The sequence below is a fragment of the Pleurodeles waltl genome, chromosome 2_2 (assembly GCF_031143425.1).
Source record: "Pleurodeles waltl isolate 20211129_DDA chromosome 2_2, aPleWal1.hap1.20221129, whole genome shotgun sequence".
Classification (NCBI taxonomy): Eukaryota; Metazoa; Chordata; class Amphibia; order Caudata; family Salamandridae; genus Pleurodeles; species Pleurodeles waltl.
In genome coordinates this window covers 495,531,162-495,547,448 of record NC_090439.1, presented here as the reverse complement: position 1 = coordinate 495,547,448, position 16,287 = coordinate 495,531,162, and the positions used below count along the sequence as shown (strand labels likewise).

The 16,287-nt window shown below is 42.0% G+C and overlaps 1 protein-coding gene across 1 annotated transcript in view; it reads right to left on the bottom strand.

The window, feature by feature from the left end:
• Window positions 1-16,287, bottom strand: part of ENOSF1 (enolase superfamily member 1) — a 289,050-nt gene that overhangs the window by 100,092 nt on the left and 172,671 nt on the right. Inside the window, exons 6-7 of the mRNA XM_069219981.1 lie at window positions 10,647-10,719; window positions 10,420-10,458 (exon numbers count right to left, since the gene is read on the bottom strand). Coding sequence (XP_069076082.1) covers window positions 10,420-10,458; window positions 10,647-10,719 — 112 coding nt within the window. The remainder of the gene's footprint in view (window positions 1-10,419; window positions 10,459-10,646; window positions 10,720-16,287) is intronic.

Sequence of the window (16,287 nt, the reverse complement as noted above, 5' to 3'; positions counted from 1 at the left end):
CTTTCTGTCCTAACACAGGTACATGGTGACGTAAATCGTCCTCTAGCATATTTTTTTGTTACATTGGATCCAGTTGCCTCTGCTTTACCAAGTTGTTTAAAGCAAGTGGCTGCGGTTGGTATCAGTCTTGCCCAAAGTGAGAGCATTGTGAAGGGACATCCTTTAACTGTTCTGGTCCCTCATTCAGTCGAGGTCTTGCTTACCAGGACCAAAACTCAATATTTGACAAAATGCTAGGTTGAGTCGCTATGAGTTATTGATTTTAGGATCCCCAAATATCACCCTGAGAAGGTGCGGAGTACTTAACACTGCTACTTTATTACCTATAGACTCTGCTAAATTTCAAAATGTAAATGAAGTGGAACATGACTGCCGGGATGTTACTGAACTGTGCACCAAACCCATACCTGATATTCAAGATACTCCATTAGAGAAAAATGACCAAATATTTTTTGTCGATGTTTCCTGTTTAAGAGATAATGTGGGAACATTGAGGGCTGGTTATGCTGTATGCACTATTTCTGCTGTAATCGAAGCTTCATGGCTTCAAGGAGTATTTTCTGCAGAAGTGGCTGAATTGGTTGCTCTTACTAGAGCATGCTGTATTTCATCACAGCTCAAAATTACGTTTTTACATACAGCCAATATTGATGTGGTGTTGTACACGACTTAGGGCAGTTGTGGTCCCAAAGACATTTTAGGACCTCTTCTGGCTCACCTATCAGAAATGGTGACCGGATTCATGAATTACTAGAAGCTTCACAATTACCTGAGAAAGTCGCAGTTGTGAAGTATACTACGCATCGCAAGCAAATGATTTTATCACTATGGAAAATGCCTATGCTGATCAAGTTGCTAGATATTGTGCACTTAATTGTGCCACATTTAATAAAGGGTGGAAAAATTTAAGAGGTACTGATGAGACAAGTCAACGTTTTCTGTTGACAGTGGTTGACACTTGGGAGGGAATTAAAAGATTGCAAGATGAGGTTCCCAAAGATGAAAAAAGAAACGGGACAAAATTGGGTTGTAACCAAAGAGAAATTGATGAAATGTAGGTTTCAAATGAAGGTCAGTTGCCAAACTGTCTACTGACACAAATGGCTAGATATTATCATGGACAAACTCACATTGGCAGAGATGCAATGATTCAAACATTTAAGCAATCCTGATTCAATCAAAAATTTAGACAGGTTACAGAAGCAATTTGTCACAGAATAATTACATGTCAGCATATGAACGTGGGAAAGAGAACTGTTGTCAATTTGAGTCACAATGGAAGATCAGGTGGTCCATTTAACAGAATGCCGATGGATTTCATTGAGATGCCTGTGTGTGGTGGTTTGAGATACGTGTTGGTGACTGTCTGTATATTTAGTCATTGGATTGAAACCTAACCTACACCTAGAAATGATAGTCTCACAATAGCAAAGCAAAGCTATTTAGGGAGCTGATCCTGAAAGTCAGGTTCCCCGCCTTTTTAGAATCAGATAGAGGAAGTCGCTTCAATAATGAGGTTATAAAAATGCTATGTTCAGCCTTAAACATTGAGGAGAAGCTGCACTGTAGTTACCGACTTGAAGCTTCTGGATTAGTGGAACAAATGAATGGTACTCTGAAAGCTCGATTGGCAAAAATGTGTGCATCCACTAATCTAAAATGGCCTGATGGTTTACCTTTGGTTCTGATGAGCATGTGAAGTACACTTGACAGAAAAACTGAACTCTCGCCTAATGAGATATTGATGAGCAGAGACATGAGATTGCCAGCTGTTCCTGCAAATGCACTTGTAAGCATACAGATGACTTTGTGCTGGATTACTGCAAGGGTCTAGCTGATGTGGTTTGCTCTTTGTCTCACCAGGTGAAAGCAACAGCTGTGCCACCATCCCAAGACCTGTGTCACAGTCTACGGGCTGGTGATTGGGTGGTGCTCAAGAAGCAGGCACAGAAGACTTGTCTGGAGCCTAGGTGGAAGGACCCATCCTAGCTCATACTAGTGGCAATGACTGCTGTGAAGTGTGCTAGAATTCCAAACTGGATTCATGTGAGCCATACTCGTAAAGTGCCATATCCTTTGGAGGATGAGGATCTAGTATTCCTGAGAGCACCAGCAGAAACTGTGCAGTCTCAAGAGGAAGAAAAGACAGAAAAAAAGCAAGAGACTCAAAAGTAAAGACAGTGCAAACTGGTGAAGATCCAGATCAAGGTACTCCTCTGACACCTGACCTTGAGGATAATCCTGATACTCCTCTATCAGCAGAGATGGATGTGGCTGTAACAAGAGAGTCAAGTCTGAACAGGAGGACTCTCTCAGAAGCAGACGATTGGGAAAAAGAGATAAAGCAAATATTGTTTCCTGAAGTACCCAAAAGTGGAGTTGAATCAAAGTCATTCAGTTTTGACTCCTTCTGAAGAGGCTAGTGGTGAAGGTGAAATGAGTCAAAGTCAAGGAAGAACTTGTCAGATCCTTGCTAGACCAAGAAGAATCATAAATCCAGTTGTATCATCACTGTCTAGAAAAACTATGAAAGGAGATAAGTGGCCTTCTTCGTCTGCGGCTGAAAAGTTTCTGATGTGTTGTCGGCCATAAATCAGGAAGCAGAAACAGCAGAAAATCAAAAAGGAAAAGAGTTGCAAGTTGAAGATACACAGGTTCTGAATGGGTGTACCTTGCAGCTGATGAGTGGGAAAAGTTTATGTCCTTTTGTTTTGACCGTGAGAATCCAGTTCAGCCATTTGGGACTTGAAATTACACTTGAACTGAGTTTTGAAATTACATTGTCAAATGACCAAGAGAGACATACACTGGAAGTAATAGTCAGTGAACAGTAAATTGTAATCTATTAAAGAAACATTCCAGACTGATTTTGACAGCGCTGCTAAACCGATTTTTCCAGAATTCTGGAGAGCCTGGAAGTTGCTGTTTATAACGGAAAAGAAAGCTGAAGATTATTTTTGATGTGGCTGTATGGTTAAATCTATATTTTCCTTTCTTCCACTTGAATATGAATCGCAATAGAAACAATGTGTGCAGGTATGCATGTGTTGGATTGGCAGCTGTATGTGTGTTGTTACGTTTGTTATTGATTGTAAGTATGAGCATTTCTGACAAAACTGAAATTACTTACAAACCTTATTCAAAACTAGAAGTCACTACACTTTCTGAGCTAGATAGGTTTTATAAAGATGAGAATTACTTACACTTAGGCAACTTGCAAGAAGATGTTTCATCTAATGTTTTTTATCGTTTGCTATATGAATATGTTGAGACTATGGCTGTGAGAGGATGTTATGTGTGTACACAAATTCCTTCCTCAGTACAAGTAGGGATTACTTATCATAGCTTACCATTAATTTATGGGATCAGGTGTAGTCTTTTATTAACAAGGCTTTTTAATCAAGAATACATACAGTATTTGTATTGGAATTTTTGACCTGGTCTTTTCTTTTGTCCCCGTTAACCAACACCTGAGAAGTATTGCTAAAGGTAGAAACATAGACATTGTAGGAGGTTTCTTTGAGCCTTCACTGACATTTGGTACGGCTTATGCTCACAGGAGTAATTTGACATGTATACTTTCACCAGTTGAGAAACGTATCCTGAATCAGGCTGATGATATAAGAAAGGCAATGAATGAAAAATAGAGAAGAGCTTAGTAAAATAAAATTATAACAAGCATTTGCAATGTAGCGGGTCTCGCATTTCTCAGAGTTAGAGCTATTAGCAGTTGTAAACTCCCAACCGGATTTTTCTTGCCTCATTGAATGGAAACAAAACGAGCGTGATTGCGCTGCTACAAAATGGAAATGGAAATAGAAACGGTCTCAGGGTCGATGTCATGCAAAGCGCTCAACTTCTGCCAAGCAAGATTGCGCTGTGAAAAAAGAGAAAAAGTAGTCCACAAACCGGATGAAAAACAGCGAGCCTCGTATGTTTTCAGTACTTGGTTGCTGCGCTCGAGGAGGGCTAACCACCGGAAAAGGCATGATGTATGCATGCCTTCCACTAATGAAGCAAGCATATTTTAAAAGGCAAGCCCACAAACCAATGAAAGACACGGACGTGACATGGGCAGGGCTCCAAGCCCTTTTCTAACTACTACAGCGTCTCGCAAGCGATATGCATGCTCTCGCTCATGCTATCACAGGCTCAACCCTAAAAATGATCATGCATCGAGTGTGACTAACAGGCAAAGAAAGCTTGCTTTAGATTTCCAGCGCGTAGGGAAGATTGAAAATACAGGCATCTATCCAAAACTGATACTAAGTTTGTGGGAACAAGTGAATGCAGACATGTATTTCTATTTAGGAGTATGTGGGATTTCATGCTAAAAGGACAAGATCCTGCGATTCCTGGTGTGTACTATATTTGTGGTAAGAACGCCTATTATCATCTCCCTAAGGGATGGTATGGGACTTGTTATCTGGAAGTGGTTTTCCCTAAAATGTACCAGATTGACAACATAAATGATACTCATGACAAATCAAGGCCAAGATCAAAAAGGGCAGAAATAATTGGAGATATTTTTGGAGCAATTATTCCTTCTGTAGGAGTTGTTCTGAATGACATGAAGATTCGGTAATTGATGACCATTGTGGACAGAATGTTAAAAGATTTTTCTGGAGTGATACTTCTCTTGGATTCAGAAATCGCTGCGGTTCATTCGATGGTTCCTCAGAACTGTCTCGCATTAGACATCCTTTTAGCAAAAGAGGACGGAGTCTGTCGGATGTTTAAGGCGCAACATTGTTGCACTTTTATTCCAGACAACTGTAAAGAAATTAGAAGCTACATTAGAAATTTGACAAATTTAAATGCTAACTTAAAGGATCTGAAACAACCAATTGTGTGGGAAAATATAGGTAAAGGTTTTACTAAAATGGGAAATCGGTTGGGAAATCTTGGTCAAGGTTTTGCGGGAACAATACCGAAACCAATATTAATGGTGGTTGTATGTCTTATTTGTACAATCAGATTTTACAAACTGCACATATGCATAAAATTGCAAAAGATGAAAAATTAACAGAGGAGGGAAGAAATAGAAATGGAAACGATGAGAAGCAGATACTTTTGTGATCTGAGAAATTTTGGAGAAAAGAGAAACTAACTGTAGATATACTAAACAAACTATGCTTTGAATTCTCTCATTAATGTAATGTTCTTTTGTGATGCACATACTGCCGTAAGAGGAGGGATTGTTAGAGAGCAAACATTGTTAATAAAATATGAATAAACAAATTGTATAAATAAAGTGTACTAAAAGGCCTAATTGAAGAAACTCGTACTAGAAAAATAATACATGAATGTTTAAAATGTGGTTGACATGATGTCCATCAACTTGAGTTTTATATGAAATAATAAATGTTCTATGTGAAATAATAAATAAATCTGGAAATATAGTTTGATGAAATCAAAACCATCGTTACTGACAAAAGATAATTAATATCGATGAGTAAAGCTAATGGTTGGAAATTATTATTGATTAATTAAATAATATACTAAATATGGTTTAACTATTGAAATTGTTTCATTATTCATGTATTAGCATTAGTTAAAGGCCTAAGCTTTAGTATTTTTCCACAGAACAGTGCTGAGATGTTATGCTGACTTCTTGAAAATTCTTTGGCAAACATTGTTTATTAGCTATTCCATTGAACGCTCACAGTGGAAATCTATTGTCTTGTTTTACTATGTTCATTGTGTACTTCCTTGTGATAATTTTAGAAAATGTTAACAATGGGCCTTAGCCTCTGGTAGGAAGCAATGTTAGCTAAGTTGTCATGTTCTGTGCTGTTTTCTACAATGTTATTACTCTGCGGAAACTGCAGACCAAAGAGGAGTGTCAACATGGGCCTATGTTGGAAGAATGATGAAAGCTACAAAATGGAGAAAGAATGAAATTCAATTGGCTGCTCATTATCACACCTCATAGTCTTGTCCAATAGGAGTCTAGTTAGTGATTTTTGGGACTTTAATTGAGCAAAGTTTCAGATGATGTATTTCAGTTCCATTTAGTTCTGTGCAGTGATGCCCAGTGTTCAGTCCTATTGATGACTTACATGTTTATGATTCTAACAGTTCAGATACCTTATGCTCAATTCTACTGAACTTTTGCCCTTTCATGTTCCTGATCGCTGAAGACCTGCTATTTCTGTGCTTTGCTGACACAGACTCTGCTAACTTTTGCCACTCTTAAGAGAGGTATAACCAATGTGCATCTGTTTTTCCTTTTGCAAGATTCCCTTAGAAATAAAACCACATTATTTTTTTAGCACCATAGTTTGGATGTTTTGCAAATTATTTTTTGACTTATTTTAATTTTTTCATGTGACAAAGCCCAGCCCCACACATACTTTTCAAATTAGAATTTAGTAGTAAGGATGACCTATTCAATCATAGAATTGAATGTTTATTAAATGATTATGATTGATTCAACTGCACAATTAATGAAATCTGTAGTTATTACTCAAATGAATTCTGTTGTTATTTTGTATAATTCATTTGGAGTGTTTAATGGTGATTGCTCTTATTGAGACTCCTCAGACATTTTGGACAGCCTGTGTTGTTCCTGTATTGCTATCGTTTGGAATTGCTTATTATTTACGTGACTTCAGCATTGTTAATATAAGGGCAATAAATGTTTAAACTTTACTAAGTTGGTGTGGTGATTCATGGCTTCATAGGTCATGGTGAGTAGGATTTACTGACTCCTTATTGCATTTTATTGTTGCTTATGGCTATTAGTTCTTATTGTTGGATTTGATGATCTTATTACTCCTGCCTGAGTCAAACGATATGAGTCGATCTCTGAAGGTAGTAGATGTCATTGCCCTACTACGTGTCACCAAAGCCTAACTTAGGAGGTCACACCCTAGTGCAATGTGTACACAAGGTGAGGACTGGATCAGACCAGAGCAGACAGCAAGTTACTGGAGCTACTATGTGCTTTTTTCCCTGAGTACTTTCAACTACCACTACTGGTCTCTTTAGTCAATGCAAAATGTAATTTATTCCCACTCCGTTAACGCTAACAAAACTTAGTACAAAGGAAACCATAATTATGTCAGTTACATTTATTAATTTGTCACATTTACAGAGTGCACAGATATTGATGAGAGAGCCCTTGGGCAAAAAAATTGTTGAAGAGTGTAGTTGGAGAGCAACCAGGTTTTTAAGCATTTCAAAATGCCAAGAGCTTAGACTTGAGGCGCATCTTGAGGCCAAGGGAGTTCCAATATTTGGCAGCAACAAAAGAGAACGTACAACCTTCAATGAGACGTCATGGACAACGTGGAAAATTCCAACCCGATTGTATTTGTTGGATGATAATGAATGGTTTCCTAATGAACTCTAGGACACAGTAGGTATGGTTTTCTGGCAGATGCACAGACACTGGAATAACGTGTTTACCCACCAAATGCCAAAGCTGTTTTAGATGAGGGACTCCAAAAAAGACAAAGAGGACTGAGGAAGTCTTGCCAACATGTTTTACATAAGCGGACTCTTCTGTTCACATAATAGAGAGGAAGACACAAATAAAGGGCATTTCAGAAATCAAGATGTGACCGGATGAGAGTGCAGATAAGAGGAAATCAAGCAATGGTGGGTAAGAGTGTAAAGTTTTTTAAAAGATTTTGTAGGTGCTAAAAACAGATTGAAGTAAATTTGTGCAGCACAACTGTTCTTGTTATCACATAGGAAACGCACATTTTAGACAGTGGTAATGGGAGCTGGCAAGGTACAGACAGTAGGCACCTACCAGTGATGTGACCAAATGGAAGCAGTGCCACACAGTAGAAGATCCTCAGTTTCATCCACATTAGGGTTGAGGCAGTTCATTTATCCTAGAGGTAATGGTCACCATGCACTCAAAGTAATTGACTCAGCTATGGAGAGATTCTCATCAAGCTGCCGGGTATTGTGAATGTTGTCAGGGCAAGACAAGTTCCAAATTGTACAACCTGGTAAGTTTAGCTAAGTATGTCACGCAGGCATTGAAAAGGGTGGGGTGGAGCAAAGACCACTGCAGGACACCGCAGGTGAGGTGCTTGAAGATCGATATCATGTGAAGTACCCTCCCAAGCCTACTTTACCTAGACCATAATGGAATTGTGTCAGGTCAGAATATGCCTTTGAATACTAGTTTTAGAGGACACTTTCAATTTCGTCTAGAAGCCTTGTTCAGCTTCCTAGCTCTGACACACTGAGCAAATGATATCTTTTATCAGTAGTGAGAATATGATGTTAGGCTCAGGGATCTTAAGTGGATATCTTTGTTATATATTTATCTGACTTCCAGGATCGATACTAGACACTCAATTTCTCAGTCTTTCTAAATAGTATGGGGGACTGGCCACAGATGTCCTCTGTCACCTCTACCTTTCACAGTGGCTATGTGAACTTTTGCAAGTGTGATGAATGCTAAGTGGCAAGATAAAGGGGTATTAAATATGAGGTGATGCATTCTGGCTCCCTATTTACAGATGACATCTTGATATTTGTGAAGGATGTGAAAACGTAAAACAACAACAGCTGACCTGGAGGAATTTGGCGGGATGTCAGGGCTGTAGGTAAAATGGTCCAAAACTTGCATTTTCCCTAAACTGCCATGGGGTACAGGAAGGTGAGGAAAACTTTGCTCATGAATTCATTAGATGGGAACCACAAACTTTGAAGAATCTGAGAATCAGAATCTCTCATTCAGAAAGTGACATTATAAGTGGCAACATTAAGGCTGTAATCTCAGCTGTGTAGAATTTTACTGTCAATGATGGGAAGAATATCTCTGGCAAAGATGGCAATGTTACCACACCTGATATACCCTTTTACTAATCTCCTGGTGAAATTTCCCAGAACAGTCTTTGTAGAGCTGCCTTATGGACATCTACACCTACCCTCACAATTTGGCACATGGAACACTGGAGCAGTAGACAGGGAGGAAGGAAGGGGTCCTATAAGTGAACAGATCGCTGACTGGGCCACAAATTTGTTACATGTCTTAAAAAATGGGTTAAAAAATGGAAATCCAGTACAAGTAAGGAGAAATACCCTACAAAAGAGTGTCTACTTGAAAATACTTCACCATTAGGACATAAGTAGGTAAGACAAAAAAAGGCTTTTCTCTGCTACTGAGCATCAATGGTACACCAGAGTTTCCAGGGCCTTGAACATGATGCTCCCTGATGGCTTATATGGGCCTTAGTGATCTGACTGCCCATTTTGATATCAAGCACATGACTCCTCACGAGGTAGGGGAAAATACCTGAGTTGCAAACAGGATCCTATCACCTGGCTCGACCAATAATCATAACTAGAGTAGGTGCCCTGAGTTGCTCCCAATCCTATCATGCTGACAAGAAGGAGGGCCTGTTCTAATCCACTACCCCTGATCTGCTTCTCCAGAACCGATTAGTATAGCAGGGCAGTACAGATCATATTACTCTGAGACCAGCTACCAGTGGGACAGGACATATAATCCCATTGGTTGCATGTGGAGTCTGGCTTAAAGCGCCACAATGAAGCACACTTCCATGCCACCCTATACCTGCAGCCTTTATCTCCCCGGTGTCAGGTCTGATGCAAGATCTTTATTGGGACAGAGATGGAGAAAGCGAAGCCTTGTCAGTAGATGTGCCAATCATTCTAACTCTCAAAATCAGGTTTTTGGATGGCACATGGCTGGAAGTCTGGCAGTCATTAGTGACACAAAGGAATACTTCTTACCATTTATGTCTCGTGATTTCTTTTTCAACGAGATAGCTTTCTAATTAGGCCCTTATGGATCCCTTCATCATGCAGAAGGTGTGCATTGTGGCCATGTTCTAGAAAACCAGTGCTTAATTTGCAAAGAAAATAAGTGCCAGGGCCCTCGTCAGGAGGCCACCTCAGCATGCACTACATACTGTCACTGTCAACGCTGCCAATGACAGTACCTACACAACTCCTACACTGCTAGAAGTGTGACAATTCATACTGTTCAATGCCCCCAAAGCTATAAGAATGGCTTGGGTGGCAGGTTTGAGTTGTTTTACAGTATATTGCATTGGTAAACAACTAACGTTCTGGTCATCTTTAAATTACAAAAACAGCGCCACCTTGTGACAGCTGTCAACAGCCAGCAATTAAGTGCCGGTACCGAGCACTGGAAACCACTGGCTCAAATTAAGCACTGTAAATAACCATATTTGCAACAGAACTGAGGCTGGAAGGGAGGCCCTGGACTAGGGGCAGATTCACAAGGATATCTTATCAAACTCATAACCAGCAGGAGATTCCTCTCCACAAAATGCTTGACATGATTTTAACAAAATGCGATCACGAAAAAATCCTATATGCTGCCCCCACATGGCACAGAGACAAATAATTAGCCTTGGATGTTTGACAAAGTAGTGGAAATCCTACATAACTCTAACATACCTCTTTTCTTTTGTCCTTGTTTGCCGTTTTTAAGAATTTCTAGAACATAAATAGAATAGGCCTGTTAACAAAACATACATCACAATATTACGAGTCTCAAATTCCTAAAGCATCCTTGAAGCACATTCCACATGCCCAAACACAGTTTCACTTATGAGCAGACTATCTGTAAAGCCGTGTAAACTGTAAAATAGTGCAGTAGCGCATAATCACCAGCACTGACTCACCATAGGCCTCATCCTCTGTCAAAGCATCTGTTATGTATCTGAAATCGATGCAGGATACCAGCTGCTTAGGATCCTGAAAAGAAAGAGCGAGGGGTTTAGTTTCAGTCCTTCTTCTCTGGGTGAGAAAGGATCTTTGCATTACCTTTGACATCTAGGACTTGATAACAATAAGCTTGCAAATTTCACAGTTCCCATGGCTGAAACTGTAAAAATGATAATACTGCTGAGCTCAGTATTAAGCAGTTGTGCATCTGCATCTGATTTATCAGAGTGGAGACTAGGGGGGTTATTACAACTTTGGAGGAGGTGTTAATCCGTCCCAAAAGTGACGGTAAAGTGACGGATATACCACCAGCCGTATTACGAGTCCATTATATCCTATGGAACTCGTAATACGGCTGGTGGTATACCCGTCACATTTGGGATGGATTAACACCTCCTCCAAAGTTGTAATAACCCCCTTGTACACGAATAGTGGAGTTCACCCATATTGTGGTAGGCTTACTAAGTGTATTCAGGACAGATGACATTGAGGAATTAAAAAACCTAACATTCTTAGAACAAAATAACCGTGCGGAGAGCCTGGCGCTATGGAAATATTTTTCTGGGAAAGATGTTTGCAAAAACAACAAATGCAAAAATGCCCGGAACTATTGCCAGTGTCTGAGATTAATAAAGCATTCCATCCATCACCTTGTTGTTTTTGCATTTGCTGGGAAAGATGTTTGAGCACCTGCCAGAAGCCCATGTTGTCAGAGATGCCCCTCCCTTGAATATGTATGAAAGTAAGTAAAGATAAATAACCCAAGGTCTTTTTTTTTATAGCTCAAATCTATTTAGGATGTTTTTTCCTTCAGTGGCTCCTCGGTACTCTGAAGAATATGGCCTCTACACATATTGAATCACTTTAAGCATTCAACTTCATTTAATGGAGAGTGGGTGCAGGCGTTTACATGCTTGTGATGTACACTCTGCCCAGCTGAAACGCAAAGCAAAACTAGTTGCTTATCTCTGGGCGTTTTCAGAGACAACATCGTCAGTACAAAGATGTATTCTAAATCAGACAAGAAAAGAAGGACCTATCGACATGGATGTTAATTCACGAAAATGCTAAGGGTAGAGGAAGTGACATCACATGCCTTTTGACCTCCACTTTCACTCGCACACACACAAATTCACACTTATATACACTCTCTCACACATAAACACTCACACACAAACATGCAACACACATTTACAAGCATTTTTTACTTAACTGAGCTGCCATGGAAGAGCATATTCCAGCTAACTGTACTCCATTTAAATTACACTAATAGTGCATAACGTTATTTACTATTAGTGTAATAAAACTTTGATAGAAAACAAGAGTGGAGCCTCAACGCACGTCCATAAGGATCAGCAGCTGCCCGTGTTCCTGGCACTTAATTTGCCACCTGAGGCCAGGGATCACAAAGACAGTATTTGGGGTCGCAAGGGGCAAGCCAGGTGTTAGAACGGAGTTTATGGTTGGCTCGGGTATGCACCTAAGCCAGACAGAACCGCCCCACTCTAGTCAGGGCAAAAGAGTTACACACCCAAGATAACCCCTGCTCTCCCCCTTGGTAGCTTGGCACGAGCAGTCAGACTTAGCCAAGAGGCAATGTGTAAAGAGTTTGCACAACACACAGGACACAATAAATACACCACAAAAGGATACTCAACAACAAGTTATATAAAAAATAAACTGTAACACATAAAACATAATTTGACCAGAGACAACATGTATCAGTAATACACTAATAAACTACAAGCAGTTGTCAGAACATCACACAGGTTACTAGTACTTTGTAAAAATAAGCAGTAGTCAGGTAAACACATAGGTTACTGGTATTCTGCAACACAAGCAGTAGTCAGGTTGTCATTCCCACCAAAAATGCACAAGTCAGAATAAACATACTACCAGGAGTGACAGGACATCCTCATGAACACACGAAGGGAAACATTCCTATATGGCATAGGTCAGACACCCACAATGCCCTGGTTAGGATAAACATATTATTAGAGAGGCCAAGACATCAAGAGTGCACATAAAATGAAACACTCCCATCTGGCACACGTAAGGAGAAAAACATAATTAAAGGAAATCGCTGCATAAGTATGGCACATATGGAGCAGTCACTACAGTGAAACTCAGTATCATAGAAATAAAAGGATCACATAGCATAGAACACCAGATACTTATGGCAGGAGCCACACCAGATGAGGGAAAAAGCGACATATCTCATAAGCCAGGTCATAAAATCATGCTCAACAAAAATAAGTGTGCATATGCATATCCTGGTGATAGGGACAAAAATGACCGAGGTAACCCCTCCGTGGTCCCTCCTGCATGAAAATCACAGTGTATCTGGGCATTATTTAGGAATAAGGTGGGAAGCGGGCCACTCCGTCCATGTAGGGGTTCCTGTGCCTCGATTATACAAGAGGGCAGTAAAGTGACTCCAAGCGTGACGGGGCCTTTGTTGAGGCCTTACGCCCATCCCGCGAGTGGCTAGCCCAAAACAACAAGGCCCAGCAATCCCCAATAATTCTACGGTGTGGGGAGAGAAGTAAAGAGCAATACACGTGTAGCCTTCTCTGTAGCGGGGAGACCTCTCGGGATCCCCCTTCACGTAAAGCTGAATGCCCAGCAAACCTTCTTTGAGAGTGGGGAGGCCCCTCACGATTTCCCCGCACGTACCACTCAGCCAGGTGGCAGCCTCTCAGGAAGCAGCCCTTCTCTAGTGGTACAGGTGATTTCCAGGCAGCGGGCAGCTACCTTACCGTCGGGGGCCCGTCTCACCCTCTGCTCTCATTAGGCCCAGGAGGTGCGGAGTTGTGACGCTCCTCCAGTACTCTGGCCACGGCGGTGGAGTGCTCTAGGAGGGAAGGCCTGTGCAAGGCCTACTGGTGCACCGGGGGCACTTAGGAGAACGCGCCTTGTTACACTGAGTTGAGAGGCTGCCGGCAGGTTCCTCTCAGCTTCGCTTTCTTTGGGGAGATCCAGGGGGGCACCCGGGCAGACAGGCATGGTAGCGTTCTTCACGCGCTGTATCTGCTCACGCCAGATGAAGCGCTCTCCCACGTTGTTGCACATAAAGTGCTCTTCACGCGCTAAAGGAACAGAAACTTGTGAGGCACTCCCAAGACGCAGAGTGCAGGGGCCAGGGGCACACAGTGAACCAGGCAGTTGCAGGTCAACATTAACCCCATGTCAGCCCCTTAGAAAACACTGGTTGGGAATAGCAAGGCAGGAGGCCAGCACAGCTACGTAGGTGGTGGTTCCTCCTGGCAGCCCAACAGTGTTGAGGGAACCCCAAAGTCAGTGAGCAGTTGGCAGCAGGTCAACTGCAGAAAAGCAATCCAGGTGAATCATTTATTTCACCTAGCAAACATCAGGCAGCAAGCCAACACAAGAAGAGCAGTCCAGATGACTCATGTGCGCAGTTAGGCAGTCCCTCTGGCAGAGGTTCGGTCCCCAGTCCAAAAGTGCTCTATCAATGTGGGGGGCAGCCCCCTGTACTTATACTCATTTTGTGCAGCCTCCATAAAGGTGGAGAAGGAGTTCCAACCAGCACTAATCGGTTCTAGAAATGTCCCCTGTCTCCTCCAGCACTGGCTCCTGACATCAGTGGGAGGTAAATGAGCCCTTAGTGTGAGACTAGAGCACAGCCTTTACAAATGCAGGTGTGCCCCGCCTCTCCTTTTCCCAGCCCAGGAAGACCATTCAATATACAGATGCACTCTTGTGATACCTCCACCCTCCGTGTGTACAGGCTGTCTGAAAAGTATGCACAAAGCCCAACTGTCACTCTGCTCCAGACGTGGATTGGAGGCAAACTGCAACACATCAGGGACATAAGCACAGAGAAATGCCCACTTTCTACAAGTGGCATTCCTATAATGGTAATATTAAATCCACCTACACCAGTAAGCAGCATTTCTCACTACATTCCAACCATACCAAACATGCCTACGCCACCCCTCATAGATTAGACAATACAGTTAGACATATATTAGGGCATTTCCAATGCAATCCTATGAGAGAGGTGGCATTCACAGTAGTGAGAAACTAGATAGGCTGTTTGTCACTACCAGGACATGTAGTACATAAAGACATGTGTCCTTCCTTTTACATCCACAGCAGCCTGCCCATAGGGTTAGCTAGGGCCTACCGTAGGGGTTACTTATATGTATTAAAAGGGAAGGTCCAGGCCTGGCAAGTATATTTAGATGCCAGGTCCTTGTGGCAGTAAACTGCGCACGCAGGCCCTGCGGTAGCAGGCCTGAGACAGGTTTGAGAGGCTAGTTCTGTGGCTGCTGCAAGCTGCGCTGCATGCCCACTAGTAGCATTCAATTTACAGGCTCTGGGTATAGGAATACCACTGTAGAAGGGGTTTAAAGGTAAATTAAATGTACCAATCAGGTGTAAGTCAATCATATCAATTTTAGAAGGGAGAGCACGTGCATTTTAGCACCGATTAGGAGTGGTGAAGTGCTCAGACCCTGTAAAAAGGGCCAGGTCCATCACCAGGGGTACCCCTTGTACTCCCTAGAGAGTCATGTATGGCGGTCCTAAGCTTTAAAATAACTAATGCTCCCTAACAAAGAGAGAAAACTAAACCATTGGTTGTTGATTGAAGAAGTGGAACATGCCAACAATTGATGCATTAAACTCACAGATATCCCAATGATTTTGTGAGGTTCTCAGATCAACATACTATAAAACAATAATAACAAGAGGCATAATTCACAAATCAGAAAAAAGACCTTGGGGCAGATTACGAATCTGGCAGCTGTGGCATTCAGACCACCATATTACGAGGTTGGCGGGCAGACTCGGCAACCTCCCGCCGTCCCCACCAGGATCTCGGATCCTGATGGGCTGATGGCGGTCCAGGCTGTAGTCAGCCAGAGCAGTGCTGAAGTCAGCGCTGACCTGCTGATTACAACCTTGTTCTCTGCCAGCCTTTTTGTGGCAGTACCACCGCCATGAAAAGGCTGCCAGAAAAACACGTGCAGAGGGACAGGGGGGGAGGCCCTGCACTGTCCACGCTTGTGGCATCGGCACTGCAGAGATCCCCCTGCCAAGCACTCTCAACATGCGCACTGTCTGTTGTGTAGACATTGCACATTTCGAGGGTGCTGGTGCCCCCTACGTGTGGCAGCATTGCCATTGGATCTATTATGAGCCTGCAACAATGCTGCCACCCCTTTCCCACTGGGCTGACTGGCAGAAACCATGGTTTCTGCGGTCAGCCCAGTGGGAAAGTCATAATGAGGCCGTCAGGGAGGTCGACCACACAGTGGTGACTATCCTGTCGGGAGTTTGGTGGACGGGTGTTTCTGTCAGCCCCTTACTATGGTTGATCAAGAATTAAAGGAATATCTATGAGCAGGCCTACAGCCAGAAAAACAAACTAAAGACGGAATACAAATAACTACTCAAAACCAAAAAAGGGAACACCTGTATGAAAAACTGGAAGGAATCAGAGAAGGCAACAAAAGAAAGATTACAGAAACTTCTGAAAGATGTTAACTTCAAGCTCCGCTCAACACCAAGACGCAACAAGCTGAACCCTTAAAGCAGAGACTTGGGTGAATCGTTATAAATAGTTAGGGT